The 11,952-nt window shown below is 42.4% G+C and overlaps 1 protein-coding gene and 1 long non-coding RNA gene across 2 annotated transcripts; one reads left to right on the plus strand and one right to left on the minus strand.

Annotated features, from left to right (window-relative positions):
- Window positions 1–734: 734 nt before the first annotated feature.
- LOC125462385 (transcription factor SOX-8-like) lies at window positions 735–7,290 on the minus strand. Its single transcript, XM_048552400.2, has 3 exons — window positions 6,489–7,290; window positions 4,658–4,914; window positions 735–3,184 (listed from the first exon to the last, which is right to left on the minus strand). The coding sequence occupies exons 1-3, from the start codon at window positions 6,944–6,946 to the stop codon at window positions 2,457–2,459; spliced, it is 1,443 nt and encodes a 480-aa protein (XP_048408357.1). The 5' UTR covers window positions 6,947–7,290; the 3' UTR covers window positions 735–2,456.
- Window positions 7,291–7,416: 126 nt separating this feature from the next.
- Window positions 7,417–9,021, plus strand: LOC125462386 (uncharacterized). The gene is made up of 3 exons (XR_007249654.2): window positions 7,417–7,685; window positions 7,837–7,984; window positions 8,606–9,021. It is a non-coding gene; the product is annotated as an uncharacterized LOC125462386 (long non-coding RNA).
- The last annotated feature ends 2,931 nt before the right edge of the window (window positions 9,022–11,952 follow it).

An 11,952-nucleotide genomic window follows, 5' to 3' on the forward strand; every position in this document is an offset into this window, starting at 1 on the left:
GGGAGGGGAGTCCAAAACTAGAAAGCATAAGTTTAAGTTGAGAGGGGTAAAATTTAAAAGGGACCTAAGGGGCAACTTTTCATGCAGAGGGTGGCGTATGAATGGAATGAGCTGCCAGAGGAAGTGGTGGAGGCTGGTACAATTACAACATTTAAAAGGCACCTGGATGGGTATGTGAATAGGAAGTGTTTAGAGGGATCTGGGCCAAATGTTGGCGAATGGGACTAGATTAATTTAGGATATTTGGTCAGCATAGATGAGTTGGACCAAAGGGCCTGTGTCTGTGCTGTACCACTCTATGGCTGAGGAAACACAGCTCTTCTGTTGGTGTGAAAAAGAGCCATTTGTGACTGTGAGAAGCTTTGTCATATTATGAGTTAAGAATGATACACATTATAGCTGTGGAACTAGAGAGGTCCTTACTCATGAAATGGTAACCTACCAAAGAAATGTGTGAATACAAAATGGTCACACTGTGCAGGAGGAAATAGAAAGTATAGCAATGACCAGGACCCTTTCTGTTGTAAACAAAAGGGATAAATGTCTGCTCTGATCAAACGGAATATCCATTTTAACCTCCATCCATGACATAAATATTATTTGTAAAACATTTAAACTCTTTCCATGTGATCTCTAAGCATGTCTAATAAACAATAATATAACATTAAATTGAATTTCAGTCCTGATGAAAGGTCATCTCCTTTGTTATCATTTGTTTCTCCCTTCACAAATGCTGCCAAACCCGCTGACTATCCCAGCAATTTCTGTCTTTATTTTATATAGAATTGAACAGTGGAATATCATTTTGATATTTTTAAAAATGCACTCTTTTAAACTGACTCCATTGGTCTGGGTCCAGTCATGGTATGAAGTACACTGTCCCTTGCATTTAAGAACTGAGAACCGTTAACTAAGTTAAATATTTGAATCCATCACTCATATGCACGTTAGACAATATTTGACGCAAAAGTCTGTCAAGATCAGTCCAAATCTGCTAAAAGTGGAAATAATCTTTTGAAACAGAATCAAAACTGAATCTTTCTTTGTTTGACCACAAATAGATTTTTGATGGATATGATCAATCCAAAAGCTGAGCTTTTAGATTCTTATTTAGGGTCAGATTCCCTCATTCCAGATCTAACCTTTTTACAGGTTAACATATTTGTTTTAGAAATTAAATATAGAGTTTTTTTTAATAGGTACACCAACAAAGTACAGTAAAAAGCTTTGTTTTTAATCTTGACAAATTTTACCTTTACAAAAGTTAACGTTGCTTAGTCAGAAATTATTCTGCATATCTCTAACAGAAGTTTCTAGTACAAACACAGAATGGTTAAGTTACAGTTGATTCTTGTCAAATTTTATACAGAAAATGTTTTGCAAAAAAAGGAATTTACCAAGAAAATGAACACTTTTTTTCCAAAAATAGAAGTAAAAATTAGCATTTTTTTTAGTTTTGCAAACATTTAAAGGCACAAGTTAGCACTTAAATGGAAAACGAGTTTATATGCTTAGCATACAATTGAAACTGGAGAACAAAAGACAGTATTAGACTACACTACGTAATGGACAGCATTTGTTAATATAGGTGCAGTTTTATTGTTGAGGAGAATTAAAAGATTCACAGCTTATTGGCTAAAATATCTGGTTCCCCAATCGCCCTAATTGAAAAGGAACAAACTTCCTTAGAACTCCTCTGTTAGAAAAGCATTACTGTTTTCTCCAGAAATTCAGCTAAGGTGATAAACACATGATTCCAAAGCATGTAACATGTTTTGTAAGATATAGTTTCCGTTTTGATTTAGAGAACAATTGGTTCATTAATCAAAATCAAGAACTATCTCTCCTCCTGTTGGAAATAATTTAACAGACTTATATTTCCTCAAGCTACACGCTCCAAGATTACACACAAATTCCCGCTTGAAAGTCCAATATTTTTGTTGCTGGAATTACTCCACATAAAAAGGGAAAAAAATACATAAGATAAATATACACTTCAACAACTTTCCAAGTTTCAGAAATGCAATATTTCAAAATTCAAGATTTCTTCAATGTATGTAGTACCTCCTTTCACAAACACAAGCAATAAAAGAAACTTGGACCAATTTCATTTAAGCGTCCTTTGTCCTCACAGAGGATTTTCGAGGTTCCTATTCTTGTCTGTAATCGACATGGAAATCTGTCTCAACCAAAAGCTTTGTGTTTCTCCTTTGTTTAAACTAAAAGCAAGTGGTGGTTTTCATTGACCAGGATTGGCAACCTTTTGAATCAGCAGGCACTTAAACTGGAATGGCACAGTGCTCCACTTGTTCAGTCCTTCATTAGTGCATAATGCCATGGAAGACTGCTTGAGTCTCAAGGCTACATGAGTTCACTGTTTCCCCGGATATCCCAATTCCCTATGCACCCCTCCCCGCCACCCCCACCCAACACATCTCCTGGGCAGCAAGGACTTCCTATGGCCTGGTGAGAGTCGTGTAGACTGGCTGGTCCCAGTTAGTTGGACTGTGGGATGGAGGAATGGACAGAGTATTCAGGAGGGGTGAAGCGTAAGAGCGACGAGATGAATGGAAATATGGGTACTGGTAGATGCTCGAAGGATATCCAGAGTAAGGATTGTAGTAATTAGGACCCTGGACATCTGTATAGTCACACTGTGAGCCAGAAAAGGCGACTGCTGTGGCATTGGCAGGTGTGCATCCCTGGTTGCTGTAGGAGCTATAATCGGTTTGTGGCGAAGAGCCATGCTGTTGGTCATTGTAATGGCTCGGGCTGAGCTGTTCAGTCTTAATGTGCGGCCTTTGCTGACTCGGTTCACTGGAGACCGATGACGAGGGTGAAGAGGACGAGGCACTCTTATGGTTCCAGACGACTTGGGCCGGGCTGCTGCTGGTTATGTAGGTGGCACTGTAGGAGCCTGCTGCGTTCGGTCCATGGCTGTGGTCGGAAGACAGAGGCACTGCGTGGCCATTCAGTGGTAGGTATTGGTCAAACTCGTGGACATCAAATGTCTCCATATTGTTGATGACCTCGCTGCTCAGCTCACTGATGTCTACGTTGCTGAAGTCAATGTTCTGGCGGCCATTCTCCACCATGGGGCGCCCCTCCCTTTTCAGCTCATGCTTCCCTGCATGCAGATCAGTTTTGGGGGTTGTGGGGGGAGTCGGGGGGCCTTGTGCATGCCCTGATGGAAGACAAAGCAAAACGACACATATTAACCAAAGAGGTCAAAAACCAAACTAATTTAAGTCTAGCTTACACAGAGCGGCTGAGAATCTACCACTTAGCATCACAGAGTACAGAAAGAGGTTCCAAAGCCCATCATTTCTCTTTGCCTCTCGTGTCATAGTGGTCACGCCCTTACCTCTGAGCTAGGAGTCCTTGGTTTAAGTCTCACCTGCTCCAGAGGTCTGTAATAACATATCCAAACAGGTTGATTGGAAAATATCTCTGCACTAGAGCGATCCAATTGGCCCCTCTCTCCTGACCGTGCAATCAACCCTCTTTCCTTCCATTGAATCTGCACCCAGAACATAATTTTGTCCCGTAATAGAAATTCTTCTCTCTCCTCAAGCTCAAGCTCCGTTTTCTCGATAACTTTAAATCTGTCTTCCCTTCTCCACCTTCCCGGTCCAATACTGACGCTCTGGCCTGTGGAAACTCTATTTACTCCAGAGGAAAATAAAACCTCCCTTATTTCAAACACCTCTATTAAACCTCCTTTTAAACTTGTCTGCTCTAGGGAGAACAATCCCAATTTCTCCGATCTCTCGAAGTCTTCGGTCCCTTGCACGCTTGGAAGTTACCATTAATTCTGAGAGAAGTTCCCTTCAAACTCACATCAGTTCAAATGTCAGCTGCTGGGATGGCGAAAGCTTTTGTTCATTCGATCCGTCTATTGACACACATTGAAAATCTAAAGTCTTTTGGCCCCGTTCGTTTTATTGTCATTTCCGCCCTGGGGGACTGGTCCTTTGAAAGCTGGAGAGGCTTATATGTCGCAGTTTTGAATAAAAGGAAAAAATATTGGGTGCTTTGGCTCTTGATAAATGTGAAGAGAAGCTCGAGTCTCAAATGAAACTGAAATCAGAACTATCGGGTAATCGAAAGTCTTACCTCCGGATGCTATTCTTAAAGAACGTGCGGCAGCGAAAGTGTTTTTGTTTTAAGATTGAACGTCTCAGTTTAATGCTAGTGGATTCATTGTTCTGGAGGAAGGTACCGTGCAGAAATAAATATACTAATTAAGTCCAAAACTCATTGGGAGAGGGCTGAAAGAGTAAACGTTGATCCAATCTGAAGTTACCCCGCTGCCCATTCCACCACCACCTCCCTCATTTTGCCATCAAACAAAAGCAGAAATTGCTGGAGAAACTCGGCAGAACTGTTTCTGAATAAAAGGGTCACTGGACTCGAAGCGTTAACTCTCTTTCTCTCTCCACAAATCGCTGAGTTTCTCCAGTACTTTAAGATTTCACCCGCTGGTCTCCAACGTCCGCAGTTCGCTGTCTGATTATTTCGCGCTTTGGGTTGGCCACGCTTCGTTAGAATGGAGCCGGGCTCTGTGCCTATTGTGCCATCCCTTCTCTGACTAGCATTGCACCCCCCCCCCCCCCCCGCCATCCCCAACCCCATCGGGCGCTGCCTATCTCCTCACCTGTGTGTTCTGACGGGTGGTGCCCATCGGAAATGGCTCTTCCTCCGGGGACACTGTCCCCAGGGTGCCCGCCTTTGTACAGCTGGCTGACTGGCAAGTGGCTCTGCTCGGCGCCCTGGTCTGGCTCCGCCTGCCCGTTCTTGACGCTCTTTCTCCGGCGGGGCTGGTACTTGTAGTCCGGGTGGTCCTTCTTATGCTGGACTCTCAGGCGCTCGGCTTCCTCCACGAAGGGCCGCTTCTCGTTTTCGCTCAGCAACCTTTAAAAGACACGGCAATCGATTAGATGCGAGTCTATTCCATGGAACTTCAACACCCGAACCCCACACCACCCCCCAAACCTCTCCCAAACCTCAAACAGAAAATCGGACAGAGCAGACACCCTTCCGGAGCAGCTCCATGAAAGAATTAAAAACAAGTTCCATGATTTTCAATTCAAGATTCATCCAATTCTCTTCTGAAAGTTATCACTGAAAATAAAACACAACTAAACTAAATGGAACTGATCTACATTGGACTAGGAACTGATCTACATGGGACTAAACTATATGGAACTGATCTATATGGGACTAAACTAAATGGAACTGATCTATACGGGACTAAACTATATGGAACTGATCTATATGGGACTAAACTAAATGGAACTGATCTATACGGGACTAAACTATATGGAACTGATCTATACGGGACTAAACTAAGTGGAACTGATCCATATGGGACTAAACTAAGTGGAACTTATCTACGTGGGACTAAACTAAGTGGAAATAATCTATATGGAACTAAACTCCTCTCCGACAGTGGGAAGACTTCCAGCTGGTTTGGTCAGGAATTGTACTTTTTAAAAAGACGATTTCGAACTCTCGTAGCAAATCCGAAGGAAAAAGCTCTTGCGCGGTCCTGGGAGCGTATCTGTACGGCACAATATGCAATGTCACCTGGCCTTAATAAATGGATCCAGTAACCGAGCAGATCGTCTTCCTGCCAGATTAGGGGATCGAATCGACCAGTGCATCTTTCAGATGATTAAAAAAAAGTTCCTCGCTCACCACCACCAAGCTTCAACGTCTCCCCCACCCCCACCCCCCGCAACTCACCCTCAGCCTCCCTTTCTCTTCTCATCTTCAGTTGTGTAATCAGCTACATGTTAACCATCCACTATCATTGGGGGCCCTCACTATGAAAGTGAAAGCGGCTATTTTTGGACATTGCAGCCAGCCGGTAGGACAGGAGCGGGAGGTGCCCCTCCGCTGGGAGCTCCGATCCAGCCCTTTACCTCCACCGGACGCAGAGAGGGAAAACAGGCGCCAATTCCATCAAACTGTGGCCGCGCAGAACCCTCCAAACGCCAGTCATTTGGAACGGATTTGGCACCGGCTAAAAATCATGAATGGGCGACGAACGCCAAGTGGAAGCTTACAGATTCAGAAAGTTGTTAATGCTCATCCTCTGGGGTCGGGTATGACAGTAAAACACACGAGCGCTTTCAGCCCTTCAAACGATCTGTATTCCTAGGGAAAGCTTGCATTGATGAGTCGGAGCCCGCTCCCAGAAAGTGCCAGATATTTGCCAATTGGGATCTAATGAGGATAGAGCCGAATGAGATTCCCAGCCGGCATTTGATTTGATTTGATCACATATGGGCTGGGAATCTCATTCAGTTCTGTCCTCATTCTGGGCCCTAAGTATTTATGGTGATGGAGTTCTAAATTATAGAACGCGTATTGAACAAAGGGTTTATCTTGAGTGGATAGAACCGCCAGTTATATTGTATCCATTCTCGACACGAATACAAAGTCTGATCGGTGTAGCAGTACCGATGTTACGCTTGACTTACCGCCAGAGTTTGCCCAGGGTTTTGCTGAGCTCGGCATTGTGAAGGTGCGGGTACTGATCCGCCAGTTTCCGGCGGGCTGCTTGCGCCCACACCATGAACGCGTTCATGGGTCTCTTGACATGCGGTTTGTTCTTGGAGGTGCCGTTGATGCGCACCGGCATGGGCACCAGGGTCCAGTCGTACCCCTTCAGGACTTGGCTCACTGCCTCTCGGATACACGCTGGGAAACGCTCGTCCTCTTCCCCCCCGCCGCCGCCGCTCATCTTCTTGCCGTTAGAGGCGGAGAGCGGGCGGCCGCAGCTCCCCGAGTCCTCAGACTCGGACATGCCGGCGTGGGGAGCCTCGCTGTCCGACAGCGAGCCCGGGGAACCGACCGACTCGCTCTCGGAGCCACTGCAACCCGGGCTGCACGCAGCCTCCGCCACCCGTTTCTCGTGTTCCTCTGTCATGTTCAGCATCGACTTAACAAATCCGAACGCAGCCACTCACAATAACTGAGATTGCAAAGGAGACTCTCGGCGATCAAACAAATTGCAAATGAAAATAAAGTTTTCAATGTTTGAGAACGTTAAAATGGCAACACGGATAAATAAAGTTCGACTGTGCAGATGCTACTTCAAGGGCATGCTTCGGTGTGCGCATTTAAAAACCATTCCTTTGAGCAGGGCAATATCCATGTGAGTCACTCAGAGAGATACAGCTCAGCGCGGGAGACAATGTCAAATCACTTTCGATAGTCACCGCGCCGCTGCTCACCGAAAACTTGCAAATGAAACCAACTTCTTCCCAGAAAGTTTGTTTACGGCTACAGTATATCAGTGTATCCCTGGCCCTCTCCCATTGGTCCTCGCTGCCTTTCCAGCGATTGGTCTCCGCTGTGAAATGGGTGGGATTCTCTTAAAGGAGCGATCGTGAGGGAGCTGTTGGCTTTTTGTCTTTTTCAAAATGAAATTCCAACTCCACTGAACCCTTTTTTTTTCGTTAGTTATTTAAGTATTAAACGTAGGCTGCTACAAATGTCCTGCCTCAAAGCTGCTATCAAGATGAGAGGGGAAAATATTTAACATACTAAAAAGATTTTCGGTCTATAGACCATAATGAGCTAGTTTTGCTTCTCCCAAATCATGAAGGTTCTGGCATTTCGAAGCCCATTGCTTTCAGAGACTTTAACCGATTTATAACTATTTATACGTAAAGGTATGCAATCTTTATATAAAAAATAAGTTGCAATGTACATTTTCCACGCTAAGCGGCTCGCTAACGTGTATCCTTATTGTTAGGAACTTGTATGCAACTCATTCAATTTTAAAGCATGTGGGCATTTAGACGATCTCCCATTGTAAATCAGGTCCATCAGAAGGGAAGATTTGGTCATTTGGCGCCAGTTTGCTAAAAAGAAAGGAAATTTCATCTTTAAACGAAATAAAATTCTGTCACGAAAATCCGTCCACTTCGATTGTTTTCTTGCCTTTTCTTTTAACAAAACACACAAAATCGTAAGTAACTTAATTCATAACAAACTCTGTATGTATGTGAGTGTCTGTTATGGTTCATTACAATGTTTAAACCCGAGTTTACACTTGAGATATACAGGACGTCTTTTGTCACTGTTCGTGGTTAGAGTTGCAAACGTTGACTTGGTAAATTTCCGTTTAATTGCCATATCGCGCTTCGGTTGGATTACTAAATGCCAGGCAGTCTGATCAGACACTTGAAGCCACAATATTATACAGGACGGGAGTTGATGTGTAATCCGCCCCTAATTAAAATGTGTTTACTGACCCAGAAGGTGAAGTTTCGCGATTTCGGCATCTGTTACTAAACTGTTAAGGTTTTGCGGTATCGCTTTGCCAATATGGACAAGCTTTTCAGTTTACAGCTTTCTAATAATCCATGCGTCTCTCTTAAAACAAAAATAGGTGAAATGAAATATTGGAGCTGCTAAATTGTCATTTTGAAATATTGATTTGAACTGTTTTTCTTGATGCTAGTTCCAGTAAATTACTCGTGAATTTCTGTGAGATTTAGATTTCCGAGATGGATGCTGATCTGTCCTTCTCGTTCGTAGTTCATTTCATGTGTCCTTTCTCTCGCTCTCTGTTCCTTCCTACCCACAGGTCCCCGTCTAGAAATCTATAGTAACCGGAAACCTTTGTGAATAACTGCAATAAAAGGGGACCTTGTATCCAAACGATAATGTTCTTGCTCGCAGTTTAGTCCTGGGTCTAAAATAGAGGACAAGCCCTCGCGTCTCCTTGAAAAGAAAATCGAACTTTCAATACTCCTGGTTCACACTCGGGTATCACCTGTCGCAGGGTTCGGGTAAAATGCGAGAAGTTTGCACAATACGGGGAGAGGTGTTTGAATTCAACTGCATTCCCTCAATAAAAGTCACACTTTTCACCCTTAATGTTCTTTACTGCTCTGTTTATTGTCTTGAGCGAGACTTATTTCAAATTTAAAGGACGTTAGGAGCAGCTCAAATCTCATTGTCTATTAATTGAGCTGACACAAGTTTGGGTGTGTAGTTCATGCAAGCAGCTAATTTTAATATAACCGTTTCAATGTAAATTTATGTTAATATATGTGATATTCCCACAATGCACTGGCGTATAAATAAATGTAACTAAAATAACTGATTATATTAATAGGCCATTTTAAAAGAATGTGGTTATTTATTTTCTACTTCTAGTTAAACTGGACTGGATTTAGAAATAAAGTTGTACTGTGTCCTGTAAAACTTAACCCAAAAGAGAGAACACGAAGTGGATATTATTCGATTCTGCCAATTTCATCTGTTGTAGATCTTACACAAGCGGAGCTCTAATGAAGAATATCAAAATTTAAGTTTGTTTTTGCAATATCTGCATTGAACTGTTTGTATTTACATATAAATATTTCAGGAATAAAGTATATGTATTTTTTAAAAGTACGTTAAATCCTGGCATTCACAACCGAACGACGTTTACTTCGTGTTTTGTTCCTTTTTACGTCTCTTTAAGGAATCTTCATGATACGTCTAGTTCTAATGCCTGAGTGTGCGTCTGCGAAATCACCAGAACTGTGCTTAAATAGGCAGGTATATGTTGGAAAATAATGAATCAAACCTGTATAAGGATGCTCGCTTCAATCAGAATCTGCTTGCTTGCGAGAACTAGCAGTTTTTTTTCTCCCTGTACAATTGTGTATCAAATTAGTAGCAAAAAGACTCGATCGAAGAGAAGTATTCATGAATACTGTAGTAGAGTATGATTTCTGAAAAGCATGACACGTCGAGGTCAGGAATGCGCCGCTTTGAATATGGATAGTACTGGATCTCCCCACTGTTGCTGAAACACCTTCAGTCAGGTTTTCTTTCGGAAACAGCGAAAAACTGCTCGTTCTGCTGAAAATATTATTAGCTTGTTTTGTTTGCAATTGCACATTGATTTATTCTTAAACCCTCAGCAAAGCAGGAATCGACCAGATCCCTATGAGTGAGTGACTATTCCGTCCGAATGGGAAGAGAGTGAAAGGAAATTGAAACGGTTTTAAGAACCGCCGTTGCTGAGTTTCATAATGAGTCTTTTGGATTGATTCCCCGAACACAGGCTGTCTATGTGTGAAATACTTAACGAAGCCACACAGGCAAGCAAGCAATAAGTCCCCGATAACAGTGATCATTCAGAACATCAATTTGGAAGTTAGATGGGGAGAGAGCTCCGCTTTCTCAGGAACCTCTCATAAGCGAGTCACATAACTCCTGTTACTAAACCTCACAGAGGAATTGCATTTACACATGTTCGATTTTCAGCTGTGTTTACATTCTATCTTAGCATCATGCCGGCAAACAGTTTCTCCCCCACATGTCACCACCTTGTCATCATTTATTTTGATTTCGCAAACTTGTCGGCGCTTCTCAGCCAGTCGTGCTACTTGTTTGGGCTCCTTTGCAAACAGAAATTGTAAACACGAAGCACTTGTTCCTCGTCCACACGTGTTTGTTTCAGCGAAGCAGGTGCTCTGATGTTCATGTTGTGTCTAATGATCTCGCTTTGTGCCTGAAAACGTGACACGAGTGCCACGGTCCTTCACACCCTGTTTTTGAGAGTCTATTGTCTAACCGGTAATAGAATGCCCACACTCAACATGTAAAGGAGTCAGGTCCAGACAGCGAGTGAATTTTAGCCCTGTGTTCTTTTTTGCAAATTGTTGGATAGCACTAAGTACGTGGTGCAGTTACATATCCGCAGGGAAGCAGGGCTCCTACTTCTGCACCGACTTGGCAACTAAACTTTCCCACAATTTGGATGGATGCCTTGTTATTTTAAGAAAATGAAAGAAAGCACTTGCCATGGATTAATGTAAATAAATACGATCTTATTCTTTTAACTGGATTCCAGGCGGAGTACTGATACTTCATATCTTCATTTTAGCAGTCGAACTATCAGATTAAGCTTTCCACAGATCATCTGAGGCTAAGCGAGCAGCATTAGCCCAGCGTTAAATCCCTTCAACGATGATGTGTTCCCAGCTTTCAGAAATTGTTTTTAGAAATCTTGGAAGGTGATTACTAAATATATGTATGTATCTTTAAAACCACACAGTCAGGATGTGTCTTTGCTTATTCCTGACCTATATAAGAACAGTCACTGATGGACGCACTGTGTCATCTCATTGTATAAATCCCCTAGAAATGTATCCGGTGCTTTTCAAAAATGTGTTCTCTTTCCACAGTCAACTGTGTGTTACCCTGTTTAGAGGAGCACATACCAATTTCGGTAAAATTAGTTCTCATTCTATCCCCCGATTGTTACATTCTGTTTCCTGAATCTTTGAGTAAGAATTTTTCTTCTGGTTTGATGAAGGAATAAATTTCAGGTCAGTTATAAAATTGATTGTTCGGCGTAAATCGCTGTGCTATCTGTCCAATGTTTTTTCCTAAAATTGCACGAGGTTTCCGTCGTTCTACCCGAGTATGTTTTAAGTGGACCAGTTTAAGCTGGCAGGCGAGGATTTCTGTCCTTTATACGCACTGTCGGTTACCTTAGTCTTATAAATCCCAAATCTGTTCACAATTAAGTGTTGACTTTCAGTTTTAGATGAGACCTGATTACATGTATTATTTATTTCGCACAACTTCCACAAATAGGCATGGAAGACACATAACAAAGAGCTATCATCTAAAACACTCGTGCGTTTCATTAGTTACCAACCAATGGCTGTTGATTTTGGCGAGATCCAGGATCAATATTTGTCCATTACCTGAAATTAATCAAACCGCGAACTATATTTGGTGGCACAGCTTCAGAAAGGAATGTTTGTCAAATAATAGAGCAAAAATAAAACATGATCTGTCACAAGTATACTTGTGTTTATAAGCATCTATGATGTACGTTGGCTGACTGAACTGCAAACCAGAAATTCCAATTTCCCCTCACACTTTATGGCAGCGCTGTTTGAAAGACTATTTGTTCATATTACA

This window comes from Stegostoma tigrinum, chromosome 23, assembly GCF_030684315.1.
Source record: "Stegostoma tigrinum isolate sSteTig4 chromosome 23, sSteTig4.hap1, whole genome shotgun sequence".
Lineage (NCBI taxonomy): Eukaryota > Metazoa > Chordata > Chondrichthyes > Orectolobiformes > Stegostomatidae > Stegostoma > Stegostoma tigrinum.

Coding starts and splice junctions, on each gene's coding strand:
- LOC125462385 (XM_048552400.2), bottom strand. CDS start 6,946: ATGCTGAACATGACAGAGGAACACGAGAAACGGGTGGCGGAGGCTGCG. Junction 4,915..6,488: donor ACCCTGGGCAAACTCTGGCG/GTAAGTCAAGCG, acceptor TGTCTTTTAAAG/GTTGCTGAGCGAAAACGAGA. Junction 3,185..4,657: donor CCACCCGTCAGAACACACAG/GTGAGGAGATAG, acceptor GTCTTCCATCAG/GGCATGCACAAGGCCCCCCG.